The 17,422-nt window shown below is 41.6% G+C and overlaps 1 protein-coding gene across 1 annotated transcript in view; it reads left to right on the top strand.

Moving 5' to 3' along the window:
* Positions 1–17,422, top strand: part of LOC110156660 (thrombospondin type-1 domain-containing protein 7A-like) — a 594,009-nt gene that overhangs the window by 511,871 nt on the left and 64,716 nt on the right. Inside the window, exons 25-26 of the mRNA XM_055163373.1 lie at positions 4,713–4,830; positions 13,962–14,107. Coding sequence (XP_055019348.1) covers positions 4,713–4,830; positions 13,962–14,107 — 264 coding nt within the window. The remainder of the gene's footprint in view (positions 1–4,712; positions 4,831–13,961; positions 14,108–17,422) is intronic.

Consider the following 17,422-nt stretch of genomic DNA (forward strand, 5'->3'; position numbering starts at 1 on the left):
TGGAGCTGGCCTGGGGATAAACATGTAAACAATAGACAAATCTGTGAGAGCGGTTATAGATAACTTCAATGCCACAGTATGCAGTAAGACATAACATCTCCATGGAGACCATCAGATGGCAAACCTCAGAAACATGACTTAGAGCATCACTGGTGAAGTAGTGTACTGTACACCACAGACAGATGTTAAAGAGAGTCAGAGCCACTCTCTTATCTCCACTGTTCCACTCTCACTGTGCACACGAGCTGCAGGGACGGGGGCTCCTCTCACTAATGAGGGTCTGGGGCATTGTAACAACTACAGTGTGCTCTTGGTACTGTGCAAAAACATCCACGATATGAAGCAGGCGTGTAAAGCATTCAGATGGTGGTGTTCTGCATTTAAAGGAACTGCCGTATATCTAAGATATGTGCAGCTCTGCAGCACCCAGCATGGGGGCCGGGTCTGTTGTATCCAGCACCACGTGGGTGCAGGATCTGAGTGTTGCTTGTCTACGTTGGGTCAACTCAACTCCCCTCCCCGTCTAATCATTATGTCTGTACTGTTCCTGCGTTCGATTATCTTTCCAAGTCGGTTTTCTGAGGAAGTTGCCTAGCGACATGTATGACACGTCCCTTTTCCTGGGACGGTGCGACTCGGAACTTGGTGGCAGAAAAAGTAAACAGAGCAAGGATTCTGAGTCAGAAGCCAAGATGGCTCCGCCCACTGTGATGTGTAAATATGAAATTTGGACACTTTGGTGGTTTAAATGACAGAGTCAGTCACTAGTATTACTGCAGTACTTTACTGTGTCTGTATCACTGCCTGTGGGTTTGGTAGTCGGTGTTGTGGTGAGGCTACACGCTGCTCTCCAAGTCTGACACGTGAAACATTAAACTACACTTCAAGCTCAGACCTGACGTCAAATCCGAGGTCCAAGAGGGAGTTGGAAGATCCTTCCTGGTCTGGTCCATGTCTAGCACCCAACCCCAAATGGAATCAATTTTGAGTCAAAGAATTCAAAGAACACTTTTAATACATCTAGCAAAAAAGTATAAATCAAAACACCAAATAAAAATTTCAAACAAAAAAGTTAAATAAACTAAATACATTTGCAATCAAATTATTGGTGTCATCGTGTATGTCTTTGCCTCTTTGTAAACATTTTGTTTTTATTCCGCATTTTTCTCAGTTTAGTTTGATGCAATTTTTCTTTGGTTCTGTTTCCAGTCTTCTTGTTTGTGCTCCTGGACTTTTTGCTTGCAGTTTTGGCACAAACGTCATGGGTGGGTGGGGTTTCCATGGGTGTATTCCCATTGGCTAATTTATGTTTGACGGACAGCTAAGCAAGCATTTGCCGCTAAACTTGGAGCCTATCCCGGAAGCTGTTGTAAACATTTCCTGGTATAGTTGTGTCGGACAGCAACACAGACAGTAAGTGTATCCAGTACTTAGACTCTATACAATAACGTTGTTTCAGAAGAACCGTCCACCAGAGAAAACTGAATATTAGAAAATCTCCAGCACCAAAACTTCAACAGGAAACGTCCACAACAGCGTCCGGAGCTCCAAGCTCAGCTGTCTGTCAAATATAAATTAGCCAATGGGAATGAACCCATGAAAATCTCTCTCTCCCACCTGTCATGTTTGTGTCAAAACTGCAAAAGGTCAGGGAGCGCAAACGAGAAAACTGGAATCATTACCAAAAAAAAAAACAAAAAACGTCATCAAACAAAACTGAGAAAGACGCGGAACAAAAATAAAAGATGAAAAGACGGATATTTTACATAATTACATACATATATTACACAAATCTTTTTTTTTTTAATCATAGTCTTATATATTTTATTTGATTTTTGTTTGATTTTTTAAATTTTTTTTTTTTGATTAATGTTCTTTGAACTATATGACTCAAAATGTATTCCATACCCAGTGTTGGGAAGGTGACTTTTAAAATGTATTCCCCTACAGATTACAGATTACATACCCCAAAATGTAGTTTGTAACGTAATCCATTAAATTACTTAAAGTGAGTAATGTAATCTGAATACTTTGAATTACTTGATATTGTCTTGCTTTTTAAAACTACATGAATGTAACAACCACATCCTGAAAATTCTTGTTTGTTCTCTTCAAATTGTCTGAGCCCAAGTCTCCATGAACAGACTTTTGTTTACTGTGGAGAAGCAAAAACTAGAATATCTTAACATAAGATGTTTTGTCTGCTTAAAGACAATAAAAAGCCCAGACTTTCCTTAACCAGATTAAAAATATTATTGATAGAGAAATGTTTTTTATATGAGATCACTGCTGCCTTAAAGTATGTCCACCTACTGTTAGTGTCATATTGTTTAGACCTGGTTTAGACCTGGTTTAGACCTGGTTTAGACCTGGTTTAGACCTGGTTTAGTCCTGGTTTAGACCTGGTTTAGACCTGGTTTAGACCTGGTTTAGACCTGGTTTAGACCTGGTTTAGTCCTGGTTTAGACCTGGTTTTAGACCTGGTTTAGACCTGGTTTAGACCTGGTTTAGTTCTGGTTTTAGTCCTGGTTTAGCCCAAAATGTGAAAACAGGAAAATACCACCATGTAATCCAATTACCACTCATTGAAACAGTAACTGTAACTGAATACAGTTACTCATAATTTGTACTCTGATTACATAACTCCTGTACATGTAATCTGTTACTCCCCAACACTGTCCATACCCCCACACCCACCCAGGTCATGTTGTATTGTGTGTGGACTTGACAGGTCCAGTTTCACTCCTCGTGTGTCTTGTACATGTGAAGTAAGTGACAAAAAAAAAAAAAAAGGCATTTCATTACAGTGGAGCACTTCCTGTATTACCACACACAGTCTAAATATGCCGGTTTGTGCGTTAAACATGTGTGAATGAAACAAAACACCACTCCCGGTCTGAAACATTGTTATTAGATCAGAAAATAGCGTCATATTGGCCCTTTAAATATACATGATGATTTCACTTTACCCACAATGCAACAGTTCGGATCTCTGCTTATGCCTTCTCCCATCTCAGTCCTATTATAATATATTCTAACGGCCTTTTTTGTCATATTCTTAGACTCACACCATCTATATGCGCGGTGAAATGTCCCTCCGCAGCTCCCGTAGCATCTCTAATCATTCTAAATGTGTGTGTCTGTTTGAAGAGTGACCTGAGGCGGGCCCCGGAGCACTTGGCCCCGCCCCCTCCATCACCGAGCCCATTCACAAAATCACATTACATTACGCCGCATTGACTTTTACGGCCACATCACTCTCCCCGGCCCGCTGTCCTCCGGCTGCAAGGGCCTCTGGGAAATGGAGTCTCTCAGCAGATTATGGATGTGGCTGTAACGCGGCGATCGACCAAGTGTGGTGCGCCGGGTACTCCTGATATTCAGCAGTGGTTTAGTCCTGGTTTAGTTCTGGCTTGGTCCTGGTTTGGTCATGGTTCGGACCTAGTATAGTCCTGTCTTAGTCCTGGTTTAGTCCTAGTTTGGTCCTAGTTTAGTCCTGGTTTAGTTCTGGTTTGGTACTAGTTTAGTCCTGGTTAAATCCTGGTTGACTCCTGGTTTAGTCCTAGTTTGGTCCTGGTTTATTCCTATTTTAATCCTAGTGTAGTCCTAGTTTGGTCCTAGTTTAGTCCTGGTTTATTCCTGTTTTAATCCTAGTGTAGTCCTGGTTTAGTCCTAGTTTGGTCCTGGTTTAGTCCTGTTTTAATCCTAGTGTAGTCCTAGTTTGGTACTAGTTTAGTCCTGGTTAAATCCTGGTTGACTCCTGGTTTAGTCCTAGTTTGGTCCTGGTTTATTCCTATTTTAATCCTAGTGTAGTCCTAGTTTGGTCCTAGTTTAGTCCTGGTTTATTCCTGTTTTAATCCAAGTGTAGTCCTGGTTTAGTCCTAGTTTGGTCCTGGTTTAGTCCTGGTTTAGTCCTGTTTTAATCCTAGTGTAGTCCTGGTTTAGTCCTGGTGTGGAGTTAGTTTAATCCTGGTTTGGATTTAGTATAGTCATGGTTTGGTCCTGGTTTACTCCTGGTTTACTTCTAGTTTGATTCTAGTTTAGTCCCGTTTTAATCCTAGTGTGGTCCTATTCTAGTCCTGGTTTAGTCCTGCTTAAGTCCTGGTTTACTTCTGGTTTAGTCCTAGTTTGGTCCTAATTTAGTGAGGGTTAAATCCTGATTTAATCCTAGTTTGGTCCTGGTTTAATCCTGGTTTGGACCTAGTATATTTGTGGTTTAGTCCTAGTGTAATCCTGGTTTAGGGCTAATATAGTTCTGACCTAGTTTACTCCTGGTTTAGTCCTAGTTTGGTCCTAGTTTAGTCCTGTTTTAATCCTGTTTTAGTTCTGGTTTAGACCTGGTTTAGTCCTGGTTTAATCCTAGTGTGGTCTTGGTTTAGTCCTGGTTTAGTCCTGGTTTGCTCCTGGTTTAGTTAAGCGCTGTTGATTTATATTAGTTTAGCCTTTGTTTCATTTAGTACCATTGTAGCCGGTTTATATTTGGTTCGGTGATATCGGTTTATCGTAGAAATTGGACCGATATTTGCACTTGTTAGCATATCAACTATCGACTTAAAATCTTGAAAGCGTGTTTGCAAAATGAAAACAAGCACCCTGAGTCCCCCCTACTGTTGACAAAATTGGATTCTTGATGAGTTTTTTAAATGCTCTGTTTGAATGTGCCCCTGTAAATAATGAGATGAAATGAAAATATTTGTGCCTTTTTGTTTCAGTTAAACCTGGAGAAGCGTTGGCAGATGAACATGTCCTGCACGGTGGAGTGTCCGGTGAACTGTCAGCTGTCCGAGTGGTCCTCCTGGTCCCAGTGCTCCCACACCTGCGGACTGGAAGGTGAGATCTGTTTTTAACCAGGGCCGTTACACTGGAGGTTTCTCTTAGCAACGTAAAGATGCATTGTGTAATTTTTCTGGTGGAAGGTCCATCAAATGCTTTCCTATTGCTTTGTCTGGAACGTTTAACCTTTCTATCTTCATGGAGACCAAACCAGACCAAGTTACAGGTCAGATCAGATCAGAATTCCTGTTTTTTCTATGTGTTTTTGAGCTGTAAAACCACCTGTAATCATGTAAATGTAAGGTAGAGCTGTTTAATGTCACACTGTGGAACATTCCAGGCAGAGCAATGACGTATCCATAGAAACAAGTATGTGAAGGACCACCAACCAAAACGTATACATATTGTACTTTTAAAGGTGCATTGTGGTACTTCTCTGGTGGAAAGTCCATCAAATGCTTTTCTTCTTGGAGATGTTAGTACTTTATGTCAAATACTTCTCACATTATTCCATAGTATGGCATTAAACTAATCTTTTTTTCTATGGAGACAAGTCCACAATGCCACTAAGCCAAGTCACCGGTCAGATCTGTGGAGTAGAGTGTGGATCCGGCCAGTTTTTGTCTGTTCGAGACGAGCCCTTGTCTGACAGAGCAGTGATCGAATCTGAACCGAGCCTGACAGACATGAAGATATTTGTGTCCGAGTCCAACCGAACCCGACACTTAACAATTAATATCGCACTATTTTCACAGACCGAATAATGACACGCAGAGGATATTGTTCGTGTGGCTTTTACCAGACACAAAGACGCGAAATACAAACTCGAGATATAATGAAAATAATGAGAAGACTTTATTCCTCACCTCTCGTAAAGTGGTAAATTTAAAGTGCAGCGTCTCATCCACATTATCTATAGAAATTGTCCTCCGCAAATTATGACATCCAGTCCACAAAACAGGGCTTTTAATCTAGTTTGAGGCGTTCTTTAAAAGTAAAAAGGCAAGAGTAGTTCCTCACGTTTGTCTGTTTACATCCACACAGCGCACGGATCGAGGTGAAGCCGCAGAGATAGTGACTCTGCTTCCTGTGGACTTTATCAACAATATTTTATGCTTTAAAAATCATGTATCTGAAGTTTAGCATCACATTTTTTGAACACTTAGGCTACGTTCAGACTGCAGCCTGAAGTGACCCAAATCCGATTTTTTGGCCCCTATGTGACCTGTATCTGATCTTTTAATGACACAGATCAGATTTTTTCAAATGCGACTCAGGCTGCTTGGATATGTGCTCCTGAAACCGATACATATCTGATCTTTTGACATGCAACTTCAGTCTGAACGGTCAAAGTGCATTTATCGGACCTACACGTTCTCAACAAGACACAAACGTCACTATTCTGCGCTGAAGTCGGCAAAAATTGTTAATGAACTCCATGTCACTGAAGTGAAGCACATCACCACTCACCACTCTTGGCTACGTCTCCACATCCACACGTTTCTTTCAACGGACGTCGCTGCCGCTGTCCCACAAAACACCACGGCCAAAAACCTCGTCCTTCTCCTTCTCAATCTCCTCCTTAAAACAAGTAAGTTGTTCATGTTCTGGCTCCGGTACGAGAGGAACTTTAAAATCTCCAGGTGCTCAATGCTCGCATCCAAAGACACAGAAGACGCTCGTTGCGGTTGACGTCGTCGTGTCTCCAGTGCACATGCGGGACACTTTTGGGCTGTTTAATGTTCACACTGGAGTCACATACAAGTCGCATTTAATTCGAAATGTGAATGACCTCGCAAAAACATCAGATTTCGCAAAAAAATCTGAATTGAGCGTTAAGCCCTGCAGTCTGAACGTAGCCTTAGAGTCTCAAAGTCAGTGGTTTTACTGCAGATAGGAAACAGCTGATCACACTCACAACTTTATAGCCTGTGGTCCGCTGCACCCATTAAGTCTCATAAGATTCTGCTTGTGTCTGTGATGTGCACTTTTGTCACACGTTTAAGACTAAAAAATCCTGTAATATGTGGCGACCTTAAGCTGTTTTTAATTGAACTTTTCAAATGTCTTATCGAGCTGATGTGTCCGAGTCCAACCTAAGCCCAAGCATAATTTTCTGAGTATTTGTTCGAGTCCGACCGAGGCTGTTGGGTTCCGCCGGGTCCCATCAGACTTCGGTCTGAATTCCACGCTCTACTGTGGAGAGGTGAGCCCATTCACAGTAGGAATGCTGCATGTTTTTCAATGTTGTTCAATGCCATACTGTGACACCTTTCAGACAAAGCAATAATATCTCCATGGAAACAAGCTTGTGACTGACCCCCTACCAGAAAAGTTACACAATGCACCTTGCTTATGACAGGTGAGGTTACTCATTTCACTCAAACATCACTGACATCATTATATTTAAGATTTGCCTGAAAATTTTATTTAAAGCAGCTCCTAAGTAATTTTCATGCACTAGAGCTCCTCCTGCAGGTCACTTATGCAAAAACACTCCAGAGACAGAATTTATTTATTTATTTATTTATTTTAAACAAGACAGTATAACCACATACAAAAACATATATCTTTGAAAAATATATGCAAGGCTGGTTCCACACAGTTCCACTTTATGATGTCATGTGGTAATACAGGTGCTACTGTGTTTTTAAACTCCACACAGCTTTTATTAGAATCATTTGGATCATTTCAGCCCTGGAATTGACAATCTCAACTGAGCTAAAGGTAAAAAGTAGCTGTTCACTTCAAAACTTCATGACATCACAAGGTGGAACAGAGCATTTTGAGATTTGGAGATGCTCAGTAGACACACTAATAATCCTGATCGCTCAAACATGAGTGAATAAAAACACAACTCCAGGTGTGTTTTTGAGGACCATTGACCACCATTATAACATGACTAAAAGCTCACAAGAGTCCATTTTGCGTAATACAGCTCTTTTAAATGACGAGTTTCCATAGCGATACAGTAATACAGTTGAATATGTTGCGCCTGGCCTCGCTCTGGTCCTGACGCTCGGGGAAAATGGCTGACACCTGGAGATGATTCCACACCTGCTGTTTACATCTGCTGCCGGAGCCACACTGAAGGGGCGCAGGATGGCCGCCGCTAATGAAGAGCACAGATCTGGCGTGGTGTTTGTGATTAAACTCTAAACTAAACCGAGTCCCAGCTGCTGGCGTGATGTACGGTCACGGAATTTCCCCAGAGCATGAAATATGGCGTGGTGATTTTCTTCTTTTTTTCTTTGCATACTTGCATACTTTACTACTGTAAGCTTTAAAGGTGCATTGTGTAACTTTTATAGTGTAAAATTCACACTGGAGGTCACATACAAGTCGCATTTAATTGGAAATATGAACGACCTCGTAAAAAAAATCCAATTTCACAAAAAAATCTGAAATGAGCATTAAGCCCTGCAGTCTGAACAAACCATAGACTGTAGAAGAAGTGGACTAAGGCTCCAGTCAAAGTAAGCTCATCGAGGCTGCAGTTATAGGACTGAATTTAGAGCCAAGTGAGCCAATATGTTTTGTTTAATTCACATGTGTTTAACACACAAACCCTGCATATCTAGACTGAGTTCTTCATTCCACTTTGTGATGTCATGTGGTGATCATAGAGAATAGTTTTAGTTCACTCACTCGCCGCATGCTTTCAGAGCATCCTAATTTTGAATCATGATGAGTTTATAAGCACATTTCACAAACACAACAACAACTAGTATGTTAACCCCGGCCTTCCTGAGTATAAATAAATAAATTAATTATTGTATCATTGCATTTATATAGTGCCTTTCAAGATACCCAAACCTCTTCACAGTTCAGTGTTACTATTGGAGCCACAGCTGCCCTGGGGCAGACTGACGGAAGAGCAGCTGCCAATCTGCTCCATCGGCCCCTGCAACAACCATCATCACTCACACACACACACCACATTCATACTAGGCAATGTGGGTGAAGTGTCATGCTTAAGGACACAACAACAGTTTTTTGCTGCTGGTGCCCCCCTGTGGCTCCTGATTTTCCCAGTGTCTCCCATCCAAGCACTGACCAGGCTCAGCCTTGTTTAGCTTCTGAGATGTGACAGGATCAGGCTTTGACAAGCTGGTGTGGCTTTATTAAATGCAGATGCCATTGACCTCAAGAGCTGTGATGTCATGTGGTGATACAGGAAGTGCTCCATACACCTGCACTAGAATCATTAGGATCATTTAACCCTGGAATTGCCAGTCTCTCCTGAACTAACTTGAAAACTACTGCTTCATGACATCACAATGTGGAACAGAGCATTTTGAGTTAACCCTAACCCTGTGGAGAAAGAGTTTCTCGAACAAAAGAAGTCCAGGTCTGTTTTTGAGGAGGGAACAATTTTATAACATGGCTTAAAGCTGTTTTAAAGAATCATTTTATTCACTTATTATGATGTCAGCGCTCTCCTAGTTTTATCTCTCTGTAATAAAGTGTACAATCAGACAGTGTGACTCCTCTATTACCCCAGTCATGATCCATATTAAGAACAGGAAGTGATTTACGCACAAAATAGCAAAAATAAAAACACCAGGATCATGCAGAGCGGGTTAATATGAACATTTTAAGAGCAAAATGAGGAGTCTGACAGCAGCAGTTACAGAGAGAGGGCGACTGCGTTTTTAAGTAAATCATCAAACATCTTTTCACCCACGGCAAGGAGAATGTGCTACTAACATCGCAGTCATTTTGATGGAACAGAAATATAAAAACACAAATTTGGACGTTTGCAGACAGCACAGACACATGGTGGTCGCTTAGATGTTTTTTTTTTTTTTTTTTACATTTGCCAGTGAGTAATACTAGACTATACCGAACTCCCAGCTCCACTTTCTAAAGTTCACTTATGTCTGCAGGATTTGTGGATCTTGATGAAATAATAATGTAAACTGTTGTGGTGCACTGGATTTTTGGTGAATTTTTTTGGAGTCTAGCAATGTTTATTATGTTTATTATGTGAGTACATCCGTTCCTCGCTATATTGCGGTTCACTTTTTGCGGCCTCGCTGTTTTGCAGATTTTTTTTTTGTACAGTTTTGCATGTCTTTTTTTTTATATAGTGTATGACCGCACATTGTGTTCCTCTCTCTGCGTCCTGATTGGCTAAGAGACTGTAGACCATTTTCAATCAATCTCCTCCGTGTCGTGTTTCCAGTACAGTACAGAATGCGTTCAGCTGTCAAATTTAAATAAATATTGAATCTCTAGCAGTGTGATTCTGAAGTGCTGTATGTTTGTAAGTTTTCTCCCCGACAAAACCCACAATGTCGACGAAATGTTCTGTACCGACAAAAGCTCCTGCAGTCCCACACAAAAGGCAGAGGAAGATGCAAACCATTGCACAAAAAGTTGGACTTCTAAACACACTGAAGGAAGGGAGAAGTTGCGCAGCTGTGGCGGAGTCCTGCACAGATACGGGCAAATAGTTGATGAAACTGACAGGTTTTAATGTTCTGGAATTTTACGGGCGGGTATACGTGTCGGTAGTGATTACACACGGGTGGGTTAGGACCAGTGATGCCACTAAAGTGGTTCTTAGTTACTGTACTGTACTGTACTGTTACTGTAGTCCGACTACTTTTTTCAGTAACGAGTGTCTAATGCAGTGCTATTTCCAAACCAGTAGTCAGATTTAAGTTACTTATCTAATACACTGTGTGTTACTATTTTTGTGTTTCAGATTGACGGAGGTTATTTATTTATTTTTATTTTTTGGCGATGTGGGTTATGTCCCTAAAGATTGTATAAATCGTCTCTGGTGACAGGTTTCCTATGATGTTACGTCATCTCCACTCCGCCACGAGTCAAATGTAAACAATGAGTGCGTATACATGCACATGGGTATGTCGGTTATTAGCCATCCCGGTTATGTCAGTGATCGGGATACTGCATATACATGTGCTCTGAGAAACCAGGATACTCAAAAAACCCAATCATAACCGGGATACTGATGTGCATGTATATGCACTCAGTGGAGGGAGAGAGGTTCGCCTTTTGCAGCTGGAAATACAAATATTATTTAGATTTTATTTCAGCTAAGGATGGCAACATAAAGGTTCACTGTTCACTCTGTGCTGGCGACAAAGTGTTGCTGCCTTCAAGAAGGGGGTGGGGAATCAGCCGCTGCTGAAAGTAACTAATAAAGTAACTAGTAATCTAACTTAGTTACTTTTAAAAGCAAGTAGTCAGTAACTTAACTAAGTTACTTTTTAAAGAAGTAATCAGTAGTCAGTAGTCAGATTACTATTTCAATGTAACTATGGCAACACTGGTCAGGACTAAACCAAGACTAAACCAGGACTACACCAAACTAAACCAAGACTAAACCAGGTCTAAACTAGGACTTATCTTGGACTTAAGAGAGAGAAGACCGAAGCAGGATGTCCTCAAAACATGAACGGGCATTGTTGGACATGTTTACCTCCGTGAGATGCGGAGCTGAGCCCGTCCTTTCTCCTGCGGTCACCTCCGAGCTTGTCCTGACAGTGAGTCCTGTTTCAGTTTTGGTTTAGTCCTGGTTTAGTCCTGGTTTACTCCTGTTTTAGTCCCATTTTAGTCCTAGTTCAGTCCTAGGTTAGTCCTGGGTTAGTCTTGGTTCAGTCCGTGGTGTAGGCAGCGCAAACGTTTGATATAATCTCGGGTTAATGGGCGGATGTGGTGCTGTACTGCGTGGGTGCCGGTCTCTATAAAACGGACCCTCGCAGGACTCTGCGCTGTAGGGCTCCATTATGAAATAAATTAATCTTTACATAAAGGATGGAAATAACAAAAGGACGACAGCAGTAATATGTTTTAAAAAGGATGTAAAAAGCGTTGTAACTGTCCTGTGTGAGAAACGTGTATAAAGTTTGTGCTGAGGGGTTTTACAGACTTAAAACAGATATAATCATTGTACAATATAAAGTTGATTACTTCGCGGATTTCACCTATCGCAGGTTATTTTTAGAACGTAACCCCTACGATAAATGAGGCTCCACTGTATGCTCATTTTAGCTCAGGGAGAAAATCTATGTAATGATATCTTTCGGATTCCCACGATGCACCTGGGTCCTGATGATACACAAGTGTGAGCAGCTGAGGTCTGGAGTTTAATGCAGAAGTATAAACGTGTAGAGTGTAGTGTAAAAGTGTGAGTCCAGACTGTGCTCTGCTCAGACTGTGAGGATCTGACTGTTCCTCTGACAGGAGCTGTATTACACTGATGCATTATGAATGACTCCACACGTCTCAGGCTAATTAAACCAGGACACTGACTGAGAGACTTTAAAGATTCACACAAAACACAATCTGCTATCCTCTGGAACTTTTACTGTTTGGGTTATAGGGTTTTTACTCAATCTGTGTGTCATCCGTTCATCCATTTTTCAATATAAAACCAAAAATAAGAGAATGAAATAAAGAATAACAGTTTGTTTTTTCAGTTTTCAATATTTGAAACTCTTGCGCCTCATACAGACTGAACCAGGACTAAAACAGGACTAAAACAGGACTTAACCGGTTTCTGTCCTGGGCTGGTCCCAGTCTCAGTCCTGGTCTGGTCCTGATCTGGTCCTGGTCTCAGTTCTGGCCTCAGTCCCGGTCTGGTCCCGATCTCAGTCCCAGTCTCAGTCCTTGTCTGGTCCCGGTCTCAGGCCCAGTCTGGTCCCGGTCTCAGTCCCAGTCTGGTCCCGGTCTCAGTCCCAGTCTTGTCCCGGTCTCTGTCCCGGTCTGGTCCTGGTCTCAGTTCCAGTCTGGGCCTGGTCTGGGCCTGGCCTCAGTCCTGATCTCAGTCCTGATCTGGTCCTGGTCTCAGTCCTGATCTCAGTCCTGGTCCTGGTCCCAGACTCAGTTCTGGTCTGGTCCAGTCTAAGTCCTGGTCTCAGACCCGGTCTGGTTCTGGTCTGGTCGGACCTGGTTCAGTCCTGGTTCACTCTGTATGCGGTGCAGAAGTCCGGCATCACAGTTTAAGTCATGGAAATGGGAAACGTCCCTTATCTGTTTTTTCCATTATTACTTTAAACACAAAATCGAAAACTCAAAAAATTTCATTTTGGTTTTAGAGACAAATAATGAAGAAAATAGTTGTTTTTTTTTTGGCTTTATATTGAAAAACAATGAACAAAAAATGATATACGGATTTTACGAGCTCCTTTGGCTTTGGGGATCATCTTAGGTTTTCCCTTAGATTCGTAGTAGGAGTAGCAGCAGCAGAAGAAGAATAAATGTAGTTCCCAAAATCACTGCAACCCCAAGCTCTATATCACCACCCAGAGGCAAAAGCTCAAACTGCACCCTGAGAGAAAGGTCTTGTAAACTGATGATGACACCTGCCTTCTTTGTTCCTGCAACTACGTCCTGTACAGATCTTGTAGTAGTAGTAGTCAGGGATGTAACAATAACCAAAATATCGTGATATTGTATCGTCAGAAGTCTCAGAATATCGTTGGGCTATCACACTATATCGAGTCACAAGTTCCTTTGCTTAAATACATGGTTTTATAGTAGCAACAGCTTATAAACCTTATGAACTACATATCCCATGATTCATTTCAGCGCAGACAACATGAAGAAATATGTTTTTTACTTGAATTCTTGGGATTATGACGGAAATAATTCACACCAAAATCTTGTCAAGGTATTTTTAAAGGAAAAAAAGTGTCCCATCTACAATTATATCAGCCTCTTCAAAATATTACAAAAAAATACAATAATCATTGTACCTAGTGAGATTTGGAGTAATATACATATATAATATAGTAGTAGTAGTAGTAATAGTAGTAATATAGTATAATAGTAATAAATAGTAGTAATAGTATAATAGTAATAGTAGTAGTAATAGTAGATATAGTAGATATAGTAGTAATAATAGATATAGTAGTAATAGTACTAATAGTATATATTGTAGTAATAGCAGATATAGTAATAATAGTAGTAATAGTAGACATAGTAATAATAGCAGTAATAGTACTCATAGAAGATATAGTAGTAATAATAGATATAGTAGACATAGTAGTAATAGTACTAATAGTATATATTGTAGTAATAGCAGATATAGTAATAATAGTAGTAATAGTGTTCACCCATAATGTTTATTTAAAATATGTATGTTTGTATTTTTCTATCACACCTTTCCTAACCTCTGTGTGTGTTTTGTGTTGTGTGTTTTGTGTACACAGGGAAGATGTGGCGCAGTCGCTGGGTGCTCCAGGCGTCTCAGGGGGACGGGCGCCCCTGTCCTGCCCACATGCAGCAGTGGAAGCCCTGCCCCGTCAGGCCCTGTTACTCCTGGAGGTACAGCCAGTGGTCCGAGTGCAGGGTGGAGGTACGTCTACTACACAAACATCACTCAGACTCAGATCTCTGCAAACATGATCGGAAATCCAGATCTCTGCCTGTCACACAACAATCCTGGGAAATTAGAAACTCAGTGTTTTGTGAGCACTCAGAGGGACAAGACCTGGGAAACAAGATTCATGGAAAAAGTGAGAATGGTTAAAGAGCCCGTACACCATGTTCAGATCTACTGTTCTAATCAGTGTTGGGCATTTTACTTTAAGAAAGTCAGTAATTACTGTTACAAAATACTTCTCCCATAAAGTAAGTAGTAGTAGTAGAGTTAGTAACATGCTGTAAAAGTAGTTAATTGATCAGCAAAGTAATTATCCAGTTATTTTTCATGTTATGTACTATTGCCCGAAAAATCGAGTTTGGCTTTAACGCAGTGACTTTGTCTCCATCTTGGCCAGTGCTCACGCTCACTGCACCAGGGCTCAGGGTGAACAACAGAGAGGTGTGTTACATGTGATGATGTGAGGTGCTTCATTAGATTCGAGTTGCTCCAGAGTATAAGTCGCACCAGCCAAAATATGTGTAATGAAGAAGAAAAAAACATTTATAAGTCTGGTGCGACTTATATAGAGACCAGAGACCAGGAACTGACATTTCATCTTGAAAGACAAGTTATAGCAATAATAACAATAGAATAAAGAACAACAGGCTGAACAGGCACTAATATGTGAACATAACATATTAAGTTATTCAGATAACTATAGTATAAACACCCGAACATAAGTGAGAAGAATCCCTCAGTCGTCCAGGTAGAATCCATGTCGAGGAGAAAATTCAGTTTGTCGACTGGACAAAAGTTAGTTTGGTTGAAGACGTTTCACAGCTCATCCAAGCTGCTTCTTCAGTTCTGATCAGAATGCTGGTGGACACTTGCCATCAAAGCAAAATTTCGATCCCTCGCTCAACCTCGGGTACGAATTTAAAAAGTCAACGCCAAAGTGAAAGGCACCAACTGTTCACCAAGAAACACCTTCCACTGCAAAGCGACCAAGACGTAATGTTCCTGTAAAACCACAAGAACAAGAAAGTGCAGCTCAGACTGTTTGTCTTCTGCACCTCTCGCTTAACAAACGGGATCCTGCTTTGATGGAGCTTCACATACAAAATGTTCACTGCAAACTCAGGATTATTTAGGCAGACAAAGGTTTCCTTTTTGGTCCTTCCCGTGTATCAATCCTGCCCATCACCTTCGCCATTCACTATTTTTCAATTCCGTTGGAAGGGAAACAGTTTGAACAGAGGTTTGAGTCACACACATCTGATTCCCTTTTGCATTTATGGAGTTCGCAAACACATTTCTCGAGTCTTTTTCCGCTGTTAGGATGCAACAACCACACAATTAACGATGTCTGAATTACAAAACTAAAATATGACAATATCAGAACCAGAAACAAAAGTGATATGGTTCAAAAGACTAGAAAAGATTGACTTTGTCAATAGACACATCCCACTGGGAAAACAAACATGGTGGTTTGATGCTCACTTTTTTGGAGAATCTTTCCCTAGTATGCATTGCGCGATGACCGGAAGTCCGAGATTCTTGATGTGTCTATGAAACAAAACACAAGTCCAGGTCTGTTTTGACGAGGTAACAGAATTATAACATGGCTTAAAGCTCACAAGAGTCCGTTTTGCGCAGCGTGGGACCTTCATGATGTCAGCAGTGCGTCTCGTAGTTTCTTGTGACTGTAATAAAGTGTAAAATCAGACACTGTGACTCTTCTATTAGCCCAGTCATGATCCACACACTCGTATTATGAAAACCTCCATCGACCGCTGTCCTGCTTCAGACCTGCAGCCTGACAGAGCGGATCAATACTGCCAAGACCGAGCCAGCGCCGGCACCGCGTCAAGACGAGCAGGAGAAGACGAAGAAGAATACACAGTTAAACCTAAACCTGCACTGAGAGACAGAGAGGGAGGAAGAGAGAGACAGAGAGACGGAGACAGAGAGAGAGATCTTGTGCTACTTACAGAAAAAAGTACATTACATTATATATAGACATAGAAAGATATTACATATTATTAAGACATATTATGTAGAGAGACACAAAGAGACTGAAAGGAAGAGAGAAACAAAGAGGAAGAGACGGAAAGGAAAAGAGAGAACAAGACAGAGGGGAAGAGAAAGGAAGAGAGACAAAGAGACAAAGAGAGAGAGACAAACGGAGAGGAAGAACAGAGAGGAAGAGAGAGAGAGACAGAGAGGGGAACAGAGACAGAGAGGAAGAGAGAGAGAGACAGAGGGGAAGAGAGAGAGAGAGAGAGACAGAGGGGAAGAGAGAGAGACACACAAAGAGGAAGAAAGAGAGACACAGAGAGGAAGCAAGAGGGAGAGACAGAGACGGGAACAGAGACAGAGAGGAAGAGAGAGAGAGACAGAGAGAAGAAGAGAGAAAGAGACATAGAGAGGAAGAGAGAGACAGAGAGGAAGAGAGCTCTCTCTCAGAGACAGAGAGACTAACAGAGATGAAGAGAGAGTGAGGCAGACAGAGAGGGAAAGACAGAGACAGAGAGAGAGGAAGAGAGAGACAGACAGAGAAGAAAAGAGAGACAGACAGGAAGAGAGAAACCGACAGAAAGAGAGAGACAGAGAGGACGACACAGACAGACAGAGAGAGAGGAAGAGAGAGGGAGAGACAGAGAAGAAGAGAGAGACAAATAAACAGAGGAAGAGAGTAGGAGAGACAGACAGAGAGGAAAAGAGAGAGACAGAGAGAGAGGAAGAGAGAGACAGAGAGGGAGAGAGAGACAGACAGAGAAGAAAAGAGAGACAGGCAGGAAGAAAGAGACAGACAAACAGAGAGAAAGAGAGATAGAGAGGACGTGAGTTTGACAGACAGACAGAGAGGAAGAGAGAGAGACAGACAGAGAGGAAGAGAGAGAGACAGACAAACAGAGAGAAAGAGAGATAGAGAGGACGTGAGTTTGACAGACAGACAGAGAGGAAGAGAGAGACAGACAGAGAAGGAGAGAGAAAGACAGAGAGGGAGAGACAGAGAGGAAGAGAGAGACAAACATAGAGGAAGCGAGAAAGAGAGAGAGAGGAGATAGAAGAGGAGAAGGAGGAGAGAGTGATCCATAGTCAAATCAGTGGTAATAAGCTCCAGTTTAGTTGGAGTGTGTGAGTCGGGCCCTCGTCCAAACTGTGTGTGTGTGTGGGACTGGACAGGTCTTTTACATGTTAAAGCAGCAGACTCACACCTGCTCTAACTGCTCCGCTCTGGTCTCCGAGAAGACAGAAAACTTTAATGCCATACTGTGGAACATTCCAGACAAAACCACAGAG

This window comes from Boleophthalmus pectinirostris, unplaced genomic scaffold, assembly GCF_026225935.1.
Source record: "Boleophthalmus pectinirostris isolate CB_2022bp ecotype Guang Dong unplaced genomic scaffold, ASM2622593v1 HiC_scaffold_6, whole genome shotgun sequence".
Taxonomy (NCBI): Eukaryota; Metazoa; Chordata; class Actinopteri; order Gobiiformes; family Gobiidae; genus Boleophthalmus; species Boleophthalmus pectinirostris.